We start from the raw sequence: 23,174 nt of genomic DNA on the forward strand, positions 1-23,174 counted from the left end.
ACTGAGCTATCTCCCAGTCCTGTGCTTTTTGCATGTATGTTGCTGTTGGGGTGTTCTGTTTTGTTTCTGGTTTTGTTTTCTTCTTCTTGAAACAGTCTCATTGTGTAGCCCTGGGAGGCCTTGAACTCTCTAAGTAGACCAAGTTGACCTTGAACTCAAGAGATCCTCCTGCCTCTGCTGATATCACACCTGACAGGTTCCTGTACATTTTTAAAGGGATGAAATTCTGTTCTGTGTTCCTTAGCCTCTCAGAACTTTGTGAACAGCAATTTGTACGTTTCTCCTCCTGCAGATGATCTTGACCATGAGGACCCCGAGTCACAGAAGACCTTCCTAAACATTCAGGAAGAGCAGGAAGAGGATAGCTCATGCAGCAGCAGTGACCTCACAGTTTCTGTAAGTGAGGATGATCTGATTTTAGAGAATCTGGAGGCACTGTCGAATCCAGGAGCCAAGATGGCGGATGGGATGCAGGCCTTGCCATCAGTCTATCCTGAACCAAGACAAGACTCACTCTTCACTGAACGTGTTTTACAGACCCAAAGTTTTCCTGGTTCAGAAAGGGAACCCTCCCCAGACTCAGCAAGACAGTAAGCCATTCTTTCTTTATAATCATTCTGTTTTCAGTTGTCTTTCCACTTGAAAAATATTGAACACCCAACAAAGATCGTGTAGGGCCTAATCTTATAAGTAGGCTTTTGGATAAACTCTCATTTGCTTTCTTTCCTTCTTTCTAACTCTCCTTTTTGTACATTTGAAGGTAGCTTTTAGAAGTCTGAGTGTTACTGACAATTTATAATTATACCAGGCAGTCCTGGTAAATGCACAGGTCACTTGACCTAAACTTTACCCTTATTTTTTCTTCAGCCTCCTACCATTATTCTTTTTTTTTTTTAAATGATGTTGACATTTTGCCCCTAACAAAAGAAAAAAGTAACTGAACTTATTAGAAAATTCAACGTTGGGAATTCAAAACTTTGTATCTGAATATACACTTAATCCTTGTATTGCTTTCTATATGCTTTCCCACCATGCCATTAAATGAGATAATACTGGGGCTGAAGATATAGCTCAGTGGTTAAAAGTACTAACTACTCTTCCAGAGGAGACCCAGGTTCAATTCCCAGCACTGACCTGGCAACTCACAACTGTCCATAACTCTAGTATTTGACACCCTCACACAGATATTCAGGCAAAATACCAATTCACATAAAATAAAACAAATTATTTTTTTAATGAGGTAATACTTATCCTTGCTTCTCTAAGTCAGACTTCTTTTTTTTTTTCTTTAGTATAAATATGAGAATCCCTGGTGTTCAATTAGAGCTTCAGTGTGGTACATTCTGAGCACTTAACAGTGTCCAAATCATAGAAGGTAGAGTAGAGTATTTATTTGTTTTTACAATTAATTGGAAATTTTGGACCAAATAGAACTTGGCTGTAAATTTTTCTGTTTTCTCTGAGTAGAAAACTTACCAGATATTGAAAACAAATTCTGTGATTGAAACAAACCAACCAATCAAATCAACTAGTAACATCAGTTCTCTTTTAGGAGAAGAAGCCTGAATAAATAGCTTAAAAGGTCCTCCCTTTTATAACTGAATAAACTAAGATCAGGGATGCAGCAGAGACCCTTGGGGGCAGAACACACACACACACACACACACACACACACAGACACACACACACACACACAGAGAGAGAGAGAGAGAGAGAGAGGTGGGGGGGCTTTCCTCCCTAACTCCTGACCCATCCTAACAGTGTGGGGCAGTCAAAGTGGATGTTCTTGGGACAGATGCAGAATACAAGCCCTGTGCGCAGAAGCAGCTAGTAGCTCTCACTGAAGAATTGGATGTCTTGGGGAAAGAAGCCTGGAAGATTTTTCAGTTATTATGCTTCTCCCATCAGAGAACTTGTAGGTTTTACATTATACAGAAGTACATCAGAAACTTTATGACGAGAGATACAATGTGTGTATTTTTAGTTTGCAGACTTATTCTATGGGACATGCTAAGCAGGGTGTATCAGTAGGCAGAATGATAGGGTAGCTTTTCTCACATTGTGTCAAGGTGTACCTCTGTGTTTTCAGTTGTGAATTCTAAATGCTATTGGCAGAATTCTGGTGTGGTCATTTTTCTGTCCCATCACCACATTTTCTATTTTGTAAGTGTTTGTCTTTCCTCACCTGACTAGGGCAGTCTAGACCTATATCAGGTTGTCACAATACTGATTGGTTGTAATAAAGAGCTGACTGGCAGTCAGTAGCTGGACAGGAAGGAGGAGAGCAGGCAGAACTCCCCAGACAGAAAGACGGTCACAGGGAAGAAAACACAGTTGGAGATTAAAGAGCAGACACAGAAAGGAACAGACACCAACTGTAGCAGCACAGAGAGAGAAAGAGAGAGAGAGAGAGAGAGAGAGAGAGAGGGAGAGAGAGGGAGAGAGGGAGAGAGAGAGAGACCTAGTCACGTGACAGGTTGTAGACTAGATAGTTTAAGTTAAACGGTAACTGGAGACTGTCTCAGCTAAAGACCTAGGCTTTAAATTATATTAATAAGCTCTGTGTCATTATTTATGCCACTGGTGGCCCACAGAAAGTTCCACTATATTGGACTTGATGATTTTCTGAGGCAAAAGAGTTGGAAGATGCTGAAATCAAGAGTATTCTTTGTCCCAGTCTCCTGCATGAATGTCTTTTCCCTATAATCACAAATCTAAGTGCCTGAGTTTTTCAATATAGCTTTCAAATAGTCATTGGAAAACATGGGCATTTGGTGAATTTTTCAATATTTGTGATGATAATGTCCCCTCCTCAAAATGAAGATGTCAGTCAATAGTGGTTAATTACCGTCTGTTATTTTTTGGTGGTGAAGCACTCTCTAGAAAGTTAATTTGAAGGAGGTTTTCTTTTTATTACATTTATTCAGCATGTATGTGGCGGTGGCTTGCACATGCTATGGTACAAACATAGAGGTCAGACGACAACTTGTAGGAATCAGTTCTTTCCTCCCGTCATTTGGGTCCTGGGGTGAACTCGGGTCATCAGGTTTGGCTTTACCTGCTGAGCCCAGTGTGCTGACGCTCATGCTAACCTAAAGTTGGAAGGGAAGAATCGACTCCACAAAGCTTTCCTCTGACATGCACATACCCTCTATCATGCTACCTATTACACCATACATGCGTGCATATGTGCATAAACACACATGTATGAATAGTAAATACATTAAAAAACAAAATATATGCTAAAATGAAACAGTAAAGCAATTGTTACTAAAAAAGGTGATTTTGAATCTCCTTATTTTACTAAGTAAGTAAATTGAGTACAAGTTGGAATATCTCCCCATGGTTTGAAGCATTACCTTTGCTATTTTCCATGTAACAGATCCATGGTCAGTTGGGGGCCACAGGAGTGACTTGGCCTTGTGTCTCTCACCATTTGGAAGGTCAGCATGGCCTGGTACTAGTGGTGACATGACCCCAAGGCAGCATGAAGGAAATCCCTATTTCCCCAGTGCTTGCATTGGCTTTCTTCTGTGCTTTTGGCTAGAATCTGGCCTTCTCATGTCAGGCAAATGCTCTGCTACAGACCTGCACTCAGCCCTGCACAGGAGCTGCTCAGATGTCTTCTTGCATCATGTTTGCTGACATTGCATTGGATAAAGAGTCCAATCTCTTAGGCTTTCAAAGATACACTGCAAAGGCACATGCACATGGGGTGGGAAGTGTATGGTTTTCTTTTTCAGGCTATTTTAGTACTTCAGAGTACTTTTAAGTTCAGATGAAGAAAAGCTCAATGAGAATCCAGAGTCAGGAAAGCTTTTGTAGGAGACTTTTTGAAGCTTCCTGAAGTCTGAATAAGCTTTCAATTAGGAGGAAAAGGTCAGGTATACAGACAGAAAGGACACCAAAGTTATGGGCTTAGTTCCACCTCTTATCCCCTGTGAGAACTCACTGGAGGGATTCTGGAAGCTAAGGGTTCTAGCATCTACTAGGGCAAGTGCAAATGGACCTTGAATAATTAATTTGGAGTTCAATTTCTGTGTTATGTGGGATAGTTGAAGATTATTTTAAGAGGCCATTATGAGGAGTGGCCTACTTTACAAGAGTTGATTTCATCAGGATTAGTTCGTTACATGGTAGACAGAATCCTGAGATGGCTCCAAGGTTCCTGCTCCCTGCCACACGTCCCCTGAACAATCCCCCAGCCTCAAATGCCAGAGAGTTTGGTAGATTTCATTCTTGACTGTTCTGTATTATATGACAGATCAAGGGTTCTGCATATTTCATGAAGGGCCTAAATCAATTCACTTTGGGCTAATCATTATTATTCAGGTGGGCCTGACCTTCTCAGATGAGACTTTAAGAGACTGGATTTTGTGCAGGTAAGATAGACTCAAAGAAGCAAAATGCTATCTTGTAGCAGGGAATAGTTTTTATGCCTTCCAGGCATAGTTCTCCAGAGGTAAGAACAGGAATTCATGGACTTGGACCTTGGGTGAGATTGCAGCCCCTTTAGATACACTGATTTCAGGCTGGTGAGACTTGAGCAAAGGGCCTCAGTCACCCATATCAAGATCCAGATCATAGAAACCATGAGCTAATAGATTTGCATTAGTTGCCAGAGTTGTGTTGATTTGCTACACAGCAGTAGAAGGTGACTATAGGAATTGCAGGTGGTGGCTGATGCAGAACGAGCTCCGAGCTCACAGCCAAAGGTAGTACTGTGCCACAGTTGCAGCTCTAGGTGCTGCAGCCAGGAACTGCTCTTTTTTCCATCGGCAGTTTTTCCTCCCCTCCACGAGGAAGAAGCCAGATCTAGCAGCAATTCTGATGGTGATCTTCTGCTAGAGCACTGTCTAGTTAATGACATGTTCATCTTTGAGAACGTGGGCTTTACCAAGGACGTGGGCAACATCATGTTTTTGTCTGCGCAGACTGTGAGATTGGACCCATTGCTGGCATTGCTTAGATGACAAGAACAGCTTCTATGTGGTCTTGGAATGAGTTTCCCATGAGTAACTGAGGGGAGAGGGACTTGGCTCCACCTAGCTCCACCTAGCTATAAAGCTCTCCCCATAAGAACTGGCACTGGACCTGCTGTGTTAGCTGTGCTGGCAGACTTCTTGGTACTAATAGAAAGGATGAGCACCGGGGTTTGCCCTTGACCTTGCAGAAGGCTGGTCCTGTTTCCATCAGGCCTCAGAGCATGCCTCCCACTTAGTCCTCTCTGTCACAATGTGTCCTAAAGCTCTTTCCCCTGTTCTGGAACATGGAAGAATATGCAAGTACTCTACAGTGTGGTCTGGTTCCTGGCACTCTGCCTCCACACCTTGACGCAGGGCTCTCTTTTCCACAAGAGCAGCATTCATCTTTTTGGCCATGATGATAAGAAATAAGATGCTAATAGTTGAAACTCCACCTTTTCTCATTCTAGAAGCCAAATGTAATAGGGTGCACATTTGTAATCCTAGCTTTTCTGGGGTAGAGGCAGGGAGATTAGGAGTTCAAGGCCAGCCTCAGCTATATAACCTGGGCCAGGTGAGATGTTGTTTCAAAAAACATAAAGCATACAAGTATTCGAGAGTAATTTTATTGTATATGACCTACTTACCTGCAGTAATTTATTCTTTTTAAAAGTAAAACATTTACAAATGTCAGTATTTTAATCTTACTTTACTTTAGACACATTTTTAATACTGTGTTTGAGAGCCGTTTTTCTGGGTGGATAGTGGAATTTTGTAGTGAAGATGAAGATAACCCTTCTTCCCTCAAAAAAATGAAAGAAAGAAAGAAGGAAGGAAGGAAGGAAAGGAAGGAAGGAAGGAAGGAAGGAAGGAAGGAAGGAAGGAAGGAAGGAAGAAAAAAAGAAAGAAAGAATTGGAAGTGGGATATCATCTCTGCAAGAACTGTCTGAGCAGAAGCATATGTCCATGACAGAGAGATGGCTGAGTCGTGTGTTTAGGTCTCGGTGTGAGAGCTCATGGTGACAGTGTATATAATATAGTCGATGGGAGCCCAGTAGCCAAGGTAACCTGGGCGTTTCCTCACCTCTCACCCCATGTTCTGGTCTGAGTGAGCTCATAGGTAGACATCTGCGTCAACAGCAGTGTTTCCTCCAGCTGTGCTTCCCTGGCTTGTCTCTAGGAGGTGAAAATGTACCAGACACAAATGTCCACCTCACGGTAGAGTGCAGAATGGGTTAGAATACTTCCACTGTCTAGAATCCCCTGTGCTCCATCCACACAGCTCCCCTCTCCTCCTTGAACCTGAACTGTTGGCAAGCACTATCCATTCCTAAATATTGAATTAAAAAATTTGAGATTATATAATTACACTATTCCCCCCTTCCTTCCTTTGTACCTCCTATGTACTCCTCCTCTTGCTCTTTTTCAAATTCATGGCCTCTTTCTGTGTGTATGTGTGTTTGTGTGTGGAGGCTATTCCTAAAGACATAAATACAACCTACTCTGTATGTTTCCTGGGATGACCACTTGGTATTGAAGGGCCAGTTGATCTGCTGTTCCCTGGGGAAGACTGTTTCTGTCGTTTCAGTATTCCTTAGTTGCCTGCAGTTATTGGTCTAGGGTAAGGCTGTGGGCTCTCCCTATCTACTCTAGCATGTCTATTATTGTTCTTGTTCAGGTTGTAGTTTGACAGCCTTGTTGATGAGACATGGGCACAGCTTCTGACATTCCTAAGAGACATAGCAAACTCCCTGCTCCAGTCTTTGAGTCTTCCTGCGCACTTCTGCAACGCTGCTGTGATCTGTGGTTTTCAAGCACTGTTCTCACTGTGTCGATAGCTTTGGCTAGTCAGTGTGCTAGTGGTGAAAGCATGTGGCACGCGGCCTTCAGACTGGCTTTTTTTTTTTAAGCAGCATTCATCTTAGGTTTCTTCTTGTCATTCTGTGGTTTGCTGGCTTATTTTCTTTCTAATAGTGAATTATATTCTAGTTTATGGATATGTCACAATTCACATATTCATTTACTTACTGCTGGATACCTTAGTGGCTTAGAAGTTTTATCAGTTATAAAGAAAGCTACAGTAAAAGTCCATGTATAGGTTTTGTTTTTTTTTGTTTTTTTTTTGTTTTTTTGTTTTCTTTTTTAGACATACACACTTTCAAGTTAATTGGATGATCAAGAGAGCAACCGCTGGGCCATTGAGCCCAGCTAAGTCTTGATTTAGCTTTAAAAGAAACTTCTAAATTACTGTACCAGTTTACATTATCACCACCGGTAAATGAGAATTCTGATTGGTCCAGTTTGTATCAGCGTTTGCATTTGGTTTTCTTACTTTGTCTTGTTGGTTATGTTTTGATCTTAGTTACTGAGTGGGTGTGTTGTATCTCATCTTGCAGTTTATTAATGTGAGGTGGAACTGGGATTCTTTCATACACTTATTTTGTACCTATGTATCGTTAATGAATCTGTGTAGATCTCTTGTCCATTTACAAGACATTTTGTGTGTATGAGTGTTTTGCCTACATGTACGTCTCTGTGTTACATGCATATCAATCCACACAGCAGCTACAGGGGAGCATTGGATCCCCTGTGACTGGACTCACAGATGATTTCCAGTCACCATGTGACCACTGAGAACCTGGGTCCTCTTGAAGAGCAACAGCTCCCTTAACTACTGAGCATCTCTCCAGCCCTCTGTTTTCTATTTTTAATTCTGATTGTTTATTTTTCTTACTGTTGTATTTCAATTAAAATTTTCTATTTTGAGTACTAGCTTTAATTTTAAGTTCTAGTTCTTCACGAAAAGGGAGTATGTTTTCTCTTGGGCTCTGGCTTCTTTGTTTGTTTCTTTGTTGTTGTTTTGTTTGTTATTTTTATTTTCCAGGAAGAGATTGCAGAGACTTAGTAAAATTCATTCTCTGTTCACTACTATTCACCAATGAAACAGTTTGGAATGTTTAAACATGATTCAGCTTATTCAATGGCTGTAGGCCTATTTAAGTACCGTCTTTCTCCTTGGATGTGACAGATTCTGTCTTTTATGTCATCTGTCATTTCCTATAAGTATCGTATTGGTAGACATATACTTGTTCATATTCTGTTCTTTTATTTTCCTTTTGATATTTGGAACATCAGTAATGGAGACCTGTCATTTATGAATTTTGTGACTTCAGATCTTTGTTCTCTATCTTCTGCTAGCCTGATTGAAATAAATATCTGCCCCCCCACTCACCTTCCCACCCCCACCCCCTTCAGTTCTTTGGTTGAAACTCTTAACTACCAACATATGGAATAGGCCTGTGAGAAGATCCCAAAGGTTACCTGAGATCATAAAGGTGGCACCTTAATCTCAAAGGGTTGGTGCCTTTAAAAAACACCACGCACTGTCCTCTGTACTTGGGGATACATAGATGGTGGCCACCTGCAGTCCTTCTCAGGAACTGAACTGGTTGTCTTGATCTTAGACTTCCCACCCCCAAAACTATGAAAAATACAATTGAGTTACATTTACAGTGTCTGTAGCATCTCTTATATTTGGCCTAATTTTAAAAAAATGTGAGATACAATAAGTTATAGTTTAACCTACTGAGTTTTGAGTATAGCCAGTTATGAACCTATAAGTAATTGAAAAAGCAGTATGTTAATTGAACAGTAAGCATGATCCTGTGATGTATACCAGGATTGGTTGTTTTTACCCCCATGACAGTATTGATCATGCATGTGTAGAAGTGGGAAGGAAAAAAATATAAATGGATGAACATTGTGCATAAAAAGTATTGTGAAAAGGAGTAGTGATGCCGAGTAGCTAGAAAAGACATTAACAGAAGATAGGAAGAGAAAGTCCTTCTGTTAAGGGGGAATTTGAGTAGAGACCTGGAGTCTATAGGAAAGCCCATCTCCCCAGCCCTGGCTCACATTAAAAGAAGAGGAAGGAAAAAAAAGATCAAGAGAAGACTTGATAGGGCAGAGGCAAGTCGTAGATTTGTCATTTTAACATACCTTTAAAATGTGTTTTAAACAAAAACAAAAATAATCTGAGTTGCTGAGAAGCCTCCATAATGGTTCTTTTTCCAGTTTTCTAAGATTGTACACGCAGCTCTTAATTAGATTGATGTGTCAGGATATTATTGGAGTCACATAACGGGAGCACTGTCAGAACTCGGTCCCTCCATTTCTCTGTGTAGTCCTTTATGACCAAACGGCAATAGCAGCTTCGTTGTGGATGGTCCGTGGAGGTGAGGCCTTTGTGGATGGTCCGTGGAGGTGAGGCCTTCGGGAAGTAATTGGGACCAGATGAGGTCACAGGAGTAGGCTTCTCACCTTAATTAAGTGTTCTTCAGAGTCGAGGACACAGGAAAGCCCACTCCTCCATTCTGTGAGCTCAGAGGAAGAAGGTCTCCATTTGCAGAAAAATCTAGGAGTGGCTCCTCCCCAGGTCTCCCCTTGATTTTAGGCTTTGCAGTTTAGGATTGAGTCACTGAAGCTCTTGTCTGCAGCACTTTCCTGGGGAACTCTGATGGGCCAAGGACTTCATCTAGACTCTTCGACTTTTAAAGATAAGAAAATCCTCTGTCTGTCTTGGCTTTCAAAGGTTGTCTACTTGTTTTTTTTTTCTGTTTTTTTTTTTTTTTCTTTTGCCAAAGTAAATTAGTCAATTTGACTGTCTTAATAGGCTGTATTATTGAATGTGGTAAGAGCGATTTTTAGATTTGAATTTGTTTTGTTTTTGTTTTGTTTTGTTCTTGGTGAGTTTTAAATAAAGTCCTAAACATTACAGGAAAAAATTTTTGTCATGTAAATCTTTGTAATTTAGGAAATTTTGTCAAAATCACCCTACTAAAGTCGGAACCGGTTGTCAGTGATTCTTAGCATGGCATCCTGAGGAGCTGTCAACAAATACCTATACACCCCAGATAGGGCACCAACATGGACCAAAGGAATTATTCCATCCCTGTCCAGCTTGGTGACCAGTGACTTTACTGAGCTTAGTTACAGGAATGTGAGTGAGCGTCCCCAGCAGCTGCTCATTGAAAAGCATGAGTGGACATCCCACAGCTCCCTGAGTGAAGTGCAGATGCCCTAAGAGTAAACCACCTCCTGTGGCTAGCTCTCCCCAGAGGCTTCTTGGGGCAGGAGGGAGGGCGGGGCTGTGAGCTTGGGTGAGTGTCTCATGGCTTCCCTGCTCTTCTCCAAGGGAGTGTTAATAGACCAGTTGTGCATGGGTAAGCACTACCACTCCAGTTGCAAGGTGTCATGAGGATAGTGACCCACAGCAGTGTCAGAAGAGCGCTTGTCTATGAAAGGCCCACACTTGACTCACCTGAAAACAACACCTTTACTAAAAAGTTTTGTACCTACTAGAGTTTGCTCACTAGAAGATAACAACATAAATGAAAAGATGAAATACTATTCTGGAAACAGATGATTTTGTTAGCATTGATAGTTTTTTTTTTTTTTTTTAAGAAATCACGGGCTTATGTGCAGTGGTTTGATTCTTGTTACACACACCACCTGCTAGTAAATGTTTTCCCAATTTATATATTCAGTGATATTTTGAAAAAAATTGTGAATTTGAGTGTTCTGCATCTCAGTGAAAAACCTCACTGCTTTTCAGACAATTGAATTTTCTTCTAATGTTGGGTCTGGAGCCTCGATATCCTTTACTGGAAAGTTGGGCATGTGCAGGGTACGGTTGCTTTAGCAGCAGCATCCCATCTTCAGCTGAGGCTGCATGTGAAATTAGTATCTGCCAGTTTGGAAGATGAAAACATTTGGTGAACTAACCTGAGCCCATAAGAGCTCGCAGATACTGAACTGCCAACCACAGAGCCTGCACGGGACCTACCGAGGCCCTCTGCACATAAGTAACAGCTGTGCAGCTTGGTCTTCATGTGGGGCTCCTAGCAGCAAGAGCAGGAGCTGTCTCTGACTCTGCTGCCTGCCTTTGGGACCTCTTCCCAACTAACTGGGCTGCCTCATCTAGCCCTCGATAGGAAAAGATGTGTCCAGCCCAACTGCAACTGGATATGCTAAAGCGAATTGATAACCAGGGGAAGACTCCGTTTTCTGATGAGAAAGGGAGGAGTAATGGTTGGGGGAGGAGGTGGGAGGAAAGGACTAGCAGGGGAGGAGGGAGGGGAAACAGTGGTCAGAATGTATAGTTAATTAATTAGCTAAACAATAAAGAAGGAAAAAGGAAACATTTGGGCTGTGCTCACATTTCCAGAACTGAGTGAGTTAGGAGCAATGTGCTCATCTGGCTCTCAGACTGCAGAGGAGAACCAGTGGCTTCTGTTGTCTTCCTACAATCTATCCATCTTCTTACAATATGGCTTTTCCATGTGTTCCTTACCTCATCTTTCTGTTGGTGACTTCTTTCAGCAGCTTCTTAGGTGAATGAGTATTTGAGTCAGGGCTGACTGATGCTTTAAAGGTTTGGCTATAGCCTAGCAGTCTGCAGCAGCCCTTCTTTGCAGCTATGTACTCAGCAGAAAAGGCAACAGTTACCACGGTGTTGAGCCCTTTGGAGGGTACATTCCCTGGCTGTTCTCACTTCCAGGTCACCCTAAGGGTGGGCCTAGGGCAGTCAACACTGGGAAGGACTTGCCTGGCACCGCCACACCCCCAGGAGCAGATGTAGCTCTACTCTGAGCCTTACTCTCATTCCTTAGAGTTAATTGGCCTACATAAAGACTCATTTATCCTGAAAAAGCCGGACGTGGGTTTTAGTTTTGTGTCTTCATTTTTGTTTTGTTTGAGATCGGTGTCACTTATAGCCCAGACTGGCCTTAAACTCACTGTCCTCCTGCCTCAGTCTCTGAAATGGTGGGATTTGGGGTATGTACCACTATGCCCATCTTCTTTATGAGTTGTGAATGGGGCTGGAGAGATGCTCAGCGGTTAAGAGCACTGACTGCTCTTCCAGAGGTCCTGAGTTTAATTCCTAGCAACCTCATGGTGGCTCACAACCGTCTGTAATGTGTTCCGATGCCCCCTTCTGGTGTGTCTGAAGACAGCAACAATGTACTCACATATATAAAATAAATAAATCTTTAAAAAAAAAAAGTGTGAGTGTTGCCTAAGACCTCAGCAAGCCTACCGGCAGTTCCCCTTTCCCACTTAGAAAGCATAACTTTCATATCTGCTCCGAGCACCCTGTCTTCTTCCTTTCCATGTGCACACGTGTGTGTATGCGGACACAGAGTGTAACAAAACAGTGGAGATGGTTGCTTTGCTTTTTGCTGCTATATGAGTCACTGGGCCCCAGCAAAGGGGATTCTACCTTGACCATATGAAGTGTCTTCCCACAAGGACCTTCTAGAGCACTGGTTTACAATCTGTGAGTCATGACACCTTTAGGGGTTGGATGGACTTTTTACATGAGCCTCCTAAAACCACTGGAAAACACAGTTGTTTACAGTATGATTCACACACTAGTAAATTTGCAGTTATGAAGTAGCACCAAAAATAATGTTGTGGTTGGGGGGTCACCATAGCATGAAGAACTGTACTAAAGGATTGCAGCATTAGAAAAGCTGAGAACCGCTGCTCTGGGGGAGCTCACAGAACCACTTAAATAGTACTTAAAAGTACTGGGAAATTAGTACTTTTAAGACTTTCCAAAAATACAGGATTCAGTTATGTTGAATTTTGGAAAGGTATGAAGTTCTTTGATTATAAGACATTTATCCCGAACACTGTATTTCATCAAATACTAAGCAAGGGAGGATTAGCCTCTGCACGCCCCAGAGATCTTTCTTTTTCCCTGGTGGAAAACTCAACTAGCACCCTTATGCCAGCCAGTGCTGCTTTAAAAGAGACCCACGGATGTAAGAATGCACGTTTCCCATCTTCACTTGCAACCATCTGCAGCTAGGGCATTGTCAACCTGTATATTAAGTGTGGAATCCCCAGTTATCAAAGAGAATGGCCTGAAAACACTTATCTGTTCCTTAAAAGACATCTACAGCTGTCACTAATGATTCTTGGCTACTAGAAACAGTGACAGGTTCCAGCTGCTTATCTATGCTCAAGGGTGGAGGGAAACATCCATTATAAATTCTCCCAGGCCATCCAGCTCCTCATTAAGAAACTTTGGGGGGGGGGAATTTTAGGGGGGGTTTGGGAGGTGGTACAGGAGGGGCCTGGTTCTGAGGCTGGGACAGAACGATGGGGTCTATTGGGAGGCCAAAGGCGGGGAAGGCCAGTGTTACTTGTGCAGTTTCAGCGACAATGAAGGGGACCTTAGCACAGTCGGATGGCACCCTACAAAAGGTAGCCCATAATTCGAGCTGTCAGCTTAATCACAGTGCTTCCAGGTAAAGAGAAGGAGCCCTTGTTTCCTGGGTAAAGAGAAGCAGAGATGTTTGCTGACCCCTGCTCTTCAGCCTGCCGCAGACCGCCCTGCTCTGTTGGCCTTTGTGTTGCTGTTCCCTCCTCCTCTCTTTCTGGGCATTGTGCTCCGTTCAAGTGGCCCCCTGGAAGGGACCACCCAGGGGGCTGTACAATAGGGACGAGGTAGCTACCAAAACATAGGTTTTGTAAGACAGTCGTCAAAAGAAAAATACTGTTTAACTATGTATATGTTTGTCCTTTCTACAATTGTGTGTGTGTGTGTGTGTGTGTGTGTGTGTGTGTGTGTGTGTGTGTGTGTGTGTAGCAAACAAAACCCGGTATACAAACTTCATAGTGGCTCCACACTGCAGTTCCAGCCGTCCGGTGCCAAGCTTGAGATAGTCACAACCAGTTTATTTTCCCAGGGCACTGATTCTTGCTGTGGTTTTATTTACATTCTTGGATTTATGGCCAGGAGATTTGATATCAAAACAAGCAAGTTCCATTGGCTTCATTAATTATTTTATCAGTAGTCCTCAGAGCTGGTGGCTGGACTCTCTTCTCCAGTAAAATTTGTCTGAGATAATACTCAACAAAAGCCAGTAGCCTGGAATTCAATTCTCAATGGCCATTTACACCTCTGTAAAAGGATTAGCTCTAGCCAATTGTTCCACTGTTTAAATCTTAATTTGCATCCTTATGGAGGTAGTGTGCTACGGAGCTCTTGGGCCCTTTGTATTTGTGTACCTGTGGGTGGGAAGTCGAAAGACCTCTCTCCGACTAGAGAAGGTGCCAAAGAGCTTTGGGTGACAGACAGTATGCCACACAGATTGAAGTAGTGTCTGCTTTGGTTGTAACATTCGTTATGTTATAGCAGGTGGGCCTCTGTGCAAGAGTACACTCTACTGCAAGCATTTAAACCTAAGAACCTTCGTGGTATTTCAAGGATTTTAAATGTTGTGAATTGTAGCCAGATCTCTTTGGGACTGAAACATAAGAAAAAAGAGAAGTTGAGGGAATGGTAGTTTTAAAAAGTAATCCTTTCTGTCCAAACCATATAGTTTTAATTTAAAGGTTTCCTTTTTTTAGCCTGCCCTGTAGGCAGCAGATGAAATTGTCTTCTCACCAACACACAGGGTGGCTCTGTGAGTCTTGGCGGCTCAGCACTGACCTGCAGTGTTCAGAATACACAAGGCTGCAAAGGAAGCTAGGTCATGAGTACAAAGTTATGACTTCGCTGGCTTTAATGAAAGATACTTGGTGGGGATGGAATAGAAAATTGGGATATTTTAATGGCTACTTTATCACCAATGCCACGATTTCTCCATCATAAAACAGTGCTCATTTATTCACAAAGCATGTGATTGTGTCCACAGGAGACCCGTTCTAGCCACTGAAACCATCGAGATGAGAAGAATTGCATGGATTGTTGATATTATATATTCAGGATAGGAAATATAACTAGAAGGGTCCTGCAGTCTCCAGGCTCTCCATGGAATACACGCCAGACAGGAGGGAAGGACAGTGTTACTAAGTGCCCAGAGAACTGTGAGACATGGTGACACTCAGCCATGTGCTGTGTAAGCTGAGGCAGGGGTAGTACTAGTCTCAGCCTGCTGGAGTTGAATGTGTGAAGGGAAAGGATATTGGAGAGCCAAGGGAATTTGGAAGTGACAGAGTGTCTTGGTGCACGGAGCTTTGGACAGTAGTCTTCAGGCAGGCATTCCTGGGAGAGCTGAGTCAGGCAAAGAATCTTTGGAGACTTCAAGGAAACAGCTATAATTAGATTGTTTTTAACTTGTAGAGTGAGACAATGACTAAATCTGTTCATTTGGCCTCACAAAGGCTAGAGATTACATTTTGGGAGTGAAATAATTATAAGGGATAATATTTGTTATTTTCACTTTTGTGTATCTGTGCATATAGGCCAAATAAGAACAGAACATCCAGAAAAGAACCTATTTTTAATTTATACCTTAAAAAGGACTTCTATTATATGAGTTTTCCCAGAAAGTGTATATTTTAAATTTATTTATTTAAAACCAAAGATAGAAAACATGGACATACAGACCAAAGTTTCTCAAGAGACCTTTGGTCTTTTTGTCTCTGTGAGGCTGAATGCAGTTTAGTGCAGAAAAGCAAACAAGCTGCCCAGAGCCATGACAGGAAATGTCCTAGTTTTTCTCCTGACCTTTCTCTACTCTTGTTGGAAACTGTGCTGCTCACTGGTGGTGCCCCTCACACAGAGACAGCTTCAGAAGGAAACACTGATTTGGGTTCATAATGTTTAGTCCATCTTGACAGAGTCTGTGACTGCAGGAACATGTGGCTGAGCTCCTTCTGTTGTGGTGAACAGGAAGCAGAAAGGACAAGAAGGCCAGCTTTTAACCCTTAAGCCACCCCCTCTTAGTGGCCTATGTCCCCTAGCTAGATCCAAAAGCAGCACCATCCGTGGGGACCTTTTACATTCAAACTGCCACAGGAGCCATTTGACCCCGGCTCCACACAAAGCAGAACACCCTTTCCTCACACCTCTGTTAGTGTCTGTCGGGGCTGTGCAGGGATCGGAAAACTGGGATTGGAGAAGGGAGGGGGCTCCTAGAACCTGGACCAGGAAGAAAGATGGGGCCAAAGGTATGGTGGTGGAAATTCTCCTCTGACACTGGAATTGGAAGGTCAGTTGCTTTGTTCTTTTTACCTCTGTGGATGTGGGTTGTTCCTAAATTACTCATTATCACTCCAGACATTCTCTTTAAAAAGATTTGATGCCTTTGTTGTTGTTCATTTGGAAATTAATTTCCTTCCTGTGGTGGTTTGGTTGTGAATGGCTCCCATAGGCCCATATATTTGAATACTTAGGCTCCAGGGAGCTGCGCTCTTTGAGAAGGATTAGAAGAATTAGGAGGTATGGTCCTGTTGCAGTAGATGTGACCTTGTGGGAGGAATTAGGTCACCAGGTGACACAACAGGTCCAGGCTCTCCCTCTTTCTCTCTTTGCTTGGGGATTAGGATGTTGCTCTCAACTAATTTTTGAGCACCACTCCTGCCTGCTGCCATGCTCCCTGCCATCATGATGTAGACTAAGACTCTGAAACTGTAACCAAACGCTCAACATCTTCTTTTATAAGAGTTGTATATGGTCCTGGTGTCTCTTCACAACAGAAGAACAGTGACTAAGATACCTCCTTAAAATTTTATTTTAGGTATGAGCAAATACAATGTTTTATTATTTTGTCTTATTTAAAATATTATTTAAAACTTTAAAACAAGTAACAATATATAATTTAGCTCAACACTATATGACCATTTGAGACTGCTTTTACCCATGGAAAATAAAACCATGAAGTCAAGCATACTTCATAGCAACTAAAACACTAAACTGAAGTCTTCCAAAAGGTAATGTGCACAGAAACATGAGGTCATCAGGTAGAGGTGAGGAGCTTTATTTCTGTAGCCCTTCACACAGGAATTTAATATATTCACTACTAAGAAATCCTCAGTTTGCAGTGCTGAAATTTTAAAAACACAACATCCTTTTCCTTTTCTATGATTTAAAAATTATTCCTTATTCATGTGTTTGAAATAGCCTGAATTGGCATCACTTTCTTTCCAGGTGTTTTCAGGGTTCTTTATTTTACCTCATAGCTCCAGATAGTCTGCCAGGTGACACTCACCATTGACTCTGCAATCTCCTAACTGCTCTTAACTGGCTTATTACTTCTTGAGGAGCCTCTTCTTCAGGGCAGGTATTCTTCTGGAATAAAGTAGCTACTTGATGAAGCCTTCCAAGAAGAACCAGGATCCAGATTCTTCCTGGACAATAAGAAATTTTCTTAGGTTCAGTAAGTCAGCTTGACCTGGGGTCTAGAAGGTTTAAGGTAGTAGACCTCAGTGGTGAAGGACCCAAAACAGGACTTGGATCAGAGACCAAGAAATGCAGGCTAAAGGCTTAGAACTTGGCTGCAGTTGGAGTGCCAGTATTACAGATGACAGTCAAGACTGGGCTTGAATCTAGTGTCTTATATTTCCTTTTCTCTAAAGACCTGCATCAGAATTGGGGTGAACAAGTCTGCATGCACCTCACCCTGTCTCAGCCAGCCTGCATTCTTTATCTTTGTGACATCAGACACATATCACATTAGTTTAACAATATGCCTAAACATATTACTAATTACCAATAAGCAGTCTAGCATATTGCTTTAATAAGTGGTTTTATAAATGATCGTCATTTTCTTTGCTGTATATGTGTACTGAATATTCCCAACTCACAATGTGATTAGCTACTTCAAAATAGAAGCACTGATTTGGCTTTAATATTTTCTCCCATAGTAGTTCAGAATCATGTTTCCCACCAATAGACATTGTTTGAGGTAATATTACCCAGTCTTCTGGGAAGCTTCTTGGTAGAGTGACAGAGCTAATCTAAAGTAGTGAGTAAAGTAGTCACCTTTACCTTCCATACCTTCCAGCTCTTACTAAAATTAAAGAAGCTTTACTGCAGAGGAATTTGAATGGAAAATAATAGTCATTTTTTTGCACTTAGGAATAAAAGATGTAGCCCACACTTCAGACAGAAATTGTGATTCCTTAGCAGTGACAATCTAAATAAATTTCATAGGCTGTGGAGATCTAACTCCATAATGATTGACAATATAAAATTAGCCTCTTCTGCTGTTGAGATTATCAGTATTCCCATCAGTTATGTGGAATGTGGAATGAGATTGCCCAGCTGTGGATTTGAACCTCATTAAAGTCATCAAAGAGTTAAAAGTTACTTCCTCCAGTGCGTGTAAAACTGTCATAAACACACAAACAAGTTTTTCAAATGCCTCGTTTTACATCTTTGTGGAGAGACGTATAGTTGCTGCGTTTTTTATGTCTAGATTATATTACAGATGTATTTCAATAAACCACGAAGAACCACCAGAGCCTCTAGAAACAGGCAGTCTGTGCTTAAATAAACATTCGGGCAGCACACTGTTTTATTTTATAGGCTCTGTAATCACAGTGACATTCTGAGGAAGACCTTGAAGCTTACAGAACAGCTGTCCTTCACAACTTCCCAGACTCGAAGCTAGGGCAACAGCGGTGAAGAAGAACAGGGTTCTTGGCATGAAATGGCTGCTGTGGCGAGGCATCCATCTTGTCCCCATGCTTCAGAATCAGAACATTGGCAAGTGTGAGACTAGTCTGCACTGCCAGCACTTGTAGCCACCAGTGTAGGCTTTTGATGGACAGCCTCATCTGTTTGTCTAAAATGTATTGGTTTCTTATTGTTAGTGACCTTACACACTCAGTACCTTCTTGTAGCAGTGTTTCTGAGATTGGGTTTGTCCAAAATGTAAAAACATTTATTTTGGTGGGCAGAGGGAGGGAGGTGTAGCCTTTGAGTGATGTACAGTCAGGTGAGCAACCTGACTTATCCACCATAGCTACCAACAAGAAGGTCCTCAGCAGGCCCAAGCACCAGGTGGGTTCCCAGATTTCCATGCTCACTCTAGATTTAGACCCTTTAGCCCGAAGCTGGTTGCTGAAATGTGGTTTCAGGACCAGCACCATCAACAGGAACTGAGAGCTTCCTTTTAAAAAGCACATTGTTCAGTCCTACCCTAGATGCAGTGACTTGGGAACTCCGAGGGTGGGGCCTAGCCATCTGGGCCTGAATGAGCTCTTATTATTTCAAGCCCTTCAGTTTAAGAGCTGTAAACAATGTAAAGCTGGGATGAGAGAATGTGAGAGGGCTACTGGCTGGGAGAGTGGGTTTAACATGAGCCAAGATTCATATGCCTCCTTGCTGTGTCAAATCTGTTCCTAGTTATTTTTGTATAGCAATAATAGAAATGTTATGTGAAACATCAATACAAAGGCAACTTTACATCAGGAAGGGTTTATCTCCAAAGGAATAGGAACCATCATAGCAAGGAGCATGGCAGCAGACATGGCACTGGAGCAGCAGCTAAGAGTTTACATCTAAATCCACAGACAAAGAGACAGATGCTAGAAATAATGAGAATCTTTAACACCTCCTCTAATAAGGCCACACCTCCTAATCTTTCCCAAATAGTTTCAATATCTGGGAAGCAAGTACTCAAATCTGTAAGTCTCCAGGGACCATTCTCACTCAGACCACCACAGCTGGACACTATGTGTTAAGAAACAGAACAGTTTTGTATCTGCTTGGCTTCCATCTAACGCTGTCTTCTGTATCTTTCAGGGGCCACTGTTTTCTGTGATGTAAATAGGGAAGAGGAGGACATTCTTTGAAGAGTAGAGTCCACCTTAAATCTGGATAGACGGTTCCATTATGGGCTGGGTAGAAGTCAGGATAATTGTCTCTGGAGAGGTCTTGTCACAGAAAACTTCAGTGGATTAAGTGGCCCCAATTTACAATATTTCTGCATTTTCACTTATGATCTCTGAGTTGGAGGAGGCCAGAAATGACCTTCCTGGCCACTAACTTTCCATCTTCTGTCACAGTTTTTATCATGCAGAATAAAACCTGCTGTGTTAAAACGCTGCTTCAGAAGGTGATGAGAGAAGCTGGTGATTACAGGTTACAAGGCTCTCTAATCAAGCTTACGGCTTTTGACCCCACTGCGTTTTATCTCTCTATATACGATCTGGCATCACCCACAGTCATGGCATGAAACGTGCATTTGAGTTTGTGGTAAATGATGTACCGGTGACTGGGTAAACTGGGATTGTTTCTCTAGAAAGGGCACTGGTTTCCGTTGTGGATGATGTCATATGGCTTTCAAGCTGCACTTAAGCACCCATCAGTCTTCCGTAAGATGTGAGTCTTTATGACCAACATAAATTGTAAAATTAATAAAAAAGTAATAAAAGTCTTCAAGACTTTGCTGTGATCATTTTTTAAAGACAGATGAAGTCAGAAATGTCTGCTGTCACCAGGGGCCCTGTTTATAAACAATGATGATCGCTGGCTTACTCTTTAGCCTTGGGGGGGAAATGTTTGTGTCCTGTGGGAGACAAGCAATCAGATTATGGAACAGATTCTTTCTGGTGAATTTGAATTACCAGACTCTCCTCTGCCTTCTTTGCAACCACTTTGCTGCACCCCCTAGTATCCAGGAGTTGTAGCAGAGAACCTCCCTAAATAAAATACTCCCATGATCTTCCCAGGATCCAAAAAGTCAGCAAGCCAGCTTGCTGGGCCATTTCAGAGATATGGACATGGGGAGAGTGATTTACTTCTCTTGTCTAATAGGTAATGACTCAAATGTCATAGAACTACAAGGCAGGAAAGGCAAAAAGGCTTAGCAGGTTATAAAGTCCTTAAAGCCTTTGAATAGATGGATGTTGGTGTGACCGTGACCCTGTCTGGCTCCTGGCAAAGCATGGCACTCATAAATGTCCTTTTAATCTAACCCATAAAGTACGATACCTACCCTAGAACATACTCCAGAAGAAAATGTGAAGATTTTGAATTTCTACTCACATAAAGAAGCAAATTAATAATAAGAAAAAGATAAAACTACTGCTTTCATTGTTATTGGTCTAAGCTAAGCCAAGAATTAATTTTGTGTTATGCCAAGAGCTTCATATACAAAGCTTACTATTACTAGGTAGAGGGCCATGTTCTTATTTTAGACAATTATAAATTAATATGATTCACATCGTTTGGATATTGAACTATTTAAATGTGCTAGTTTTCCAGTAAGAACCTTTGAACAGTGGAGTGTATGAAAAGTGCAGTATGATGCTCATCATTCCTTGTGGATTTCCAGATGCAGCTAGTTCTCTCTTTCAGTATCTACCTTCAAACATCGTTATTCTCTTAAGTGCATGGAGTAAGCTTTACGTTATTTGCAAAGAGTACAAAATTTTTCTTGTTTTATTCTAATTAAGTTCAGAATAAAACTCAGGACAGTTATTACTGCGTCTGCACGTAAAGCATTGGTCAAATTGTCAGGCTGTAGTAAGTCAGTTGTAGTTAAGGAAAACCTGATAAATTTGTTTGGATTATAATTAGAGAAGTATGTAAATTATGTGATATCAAATTTAAATTTTTGCATTATAAAATAAGTAAAATTTCTTTCATCTTTTTGTAGTGCTTTGTGAGTTTTCACACTTAGTGTGCTTATGTAGAGACTCCATTCAAGGACAGCTGCAGACTCCTTGACCCAGGTGTCCTGAAACAAATCTGCAGGAAAGCTTGATGTTAGCTTTTCTGAAGTCGCAGAGCTCAGGGACTCCGAGTTAGAACTCCTCTGTGCTCCACATACTAGAGATCTGGTCTGAACCATCAGCCAAACTCTAGTGAAACTCACTATGTCTGGAGGGGAGCAAGCAGTCCTTGGTTTAAGACCCAGGCTTCAAAGTGCTAGGCCCTAAGGAAGGCCAGCAGAAGGCTTGCTGACAACCTTTCTCACACCTAGAGATGGAGAGATACTTCTGGTTATGGTACCCTCTGCCCAGCCCATATACCCTGTGATTTCACATCCAACGACACAGAACAGCACAGGAAGTGTAAGTACCACAGAGGTTCTGACCCAAATAGCCAGAGAAAGAAAAGCAAGGTAGCTATAGATGGCCCATGTCTGCACTCAGGTGAGTGACCACATAGACACAGATGCCATCTAATACCCAATATGAAATGCTGAATATGACTTTGTCAAGTATATTTCTCTGTTTACAGATAAATCTTTAAAGATAGGCTTCCTCAAAAGTGTGCATGTTGGCCTGGAGCTGAGGGGCTCCCTGCTTTTTAGCCTCTAGCTCCTGTGATTGTTTTAGGTTACATGATTGCATGTATTTATTCTTTTTAGGGAATGTATTAGTCAGGGTTCTCTAGAGTCACAGAACTTATAGAGTGTCTCTATATATTAAGGGAACTTATTGTGATGACTTACAGTCTGTCGTCCAACTAACCCCACAATGGGCAGCTGTAGATGGAAAGTCCAAGGATCTAGGAGTTGCTCAGCCCCACGATGCTGGTTGTTTGAGCTGGTCTTCTGTAAATCGAGGGTCTAACAAATGTGCTGGCAAGTGCAAACAGTGGGAAAGTCCCACACCTGCATCTGCTTTGCTTTGCTCAGGCTGACCTTGAACTCAGAAATCTCCTTGCCTCAGTCTCTGGGATTAAAGGCATGTACCACCCTGCCTGGGCCTAGATTTTTCATGGCCACTATGCCTCAAGATCTCCATGTCAGAAACTTGAGTCTTTCAGCCTCAAGATCTGGATCACAGATGTGTCCTCCAATTCTGGATTGTACTTCATTTCAGATATAGTCAAGTTGACAACCAGGAATAGCCATTACAGGGAACTAAAAAACAAACATGTTTACTTATCTGTGTTGAGTATCTGATAAAATAGACTTCAAACCAAAATTGGTCAGAAGAGATAAAGTGATTTAATATTGATTAAAGGAATTGTCTTTGGGCTGGAGAGATGGATCAGCAGTTAAGAGCACTGGCTACTCTTCCAGAGGTCCTGAGTTCAAATCCCAGCAACTACATGGTGGCTCACAACCATCTATTATGGGATCTGACTCCCCATTCTGGCACAAAGGTGTACATGCAAATAGAGCACTCCTATAAGTAAAATAAACAAACAAGTCTTTTTTTAAAAAAAGAAAAAAGAGATAGTTCTTAAGTGGCTATTATAATCTTAAGCATATATGTACTGAATATTGGTACGCCCAGCTTCATAAAACAAGCAGTGTGAATGTAGTCATATAGTATCCTCAACACAATAATTATAGGTACTTCAGTTTCCCACTCTTACCAGTAGACAGGTCAGGTAAACCAGAAAAATTAATAAAGATATGATATGCTTCAGTGATTAAGTGTACTTGCTGCACTCCAGACTAATTTGGGTTCTCTGTACCCACATGGTGGCTCACAGCCTTCTGT

At 41.8% G+C, this 23,174-nt stretch overlaps 1 protein-coding gene across 1 annotated transcript in view; it reads left to right on the forward strand.

Moving 5' to 3' along the window:
* The window catches only part of KIZ (kizuna centrosomal protein), a gene marked incomplete at its 5' end in the record, with an annotated part of 88,409 nt that overhangs the window by 30,364 nt on the left and 34,871 nt on the right, over positions 1-23,174 (forward strand). The window contains one exon of the mRNA XM_080931074.1: positions 293-590. Within this exon, the coding sequence (XP_080787200.1) occupies positions 293-590 (298 nt within the window). The remainder of the gene's footprint in view (positions 1-292; positions 591-23,174) is intronic.

The sequence above is a fragment of the Micromys minutus genome (assembly GCF_963924665.1).
Source record: "Micromys minutus genome assembly, chromosome: 17".
Lineage (NCBI taxonomy): Eukaryota > Metazoa > Chordata > Mammalia > Rodentia > Muridae > Micromys > Micromys minutus.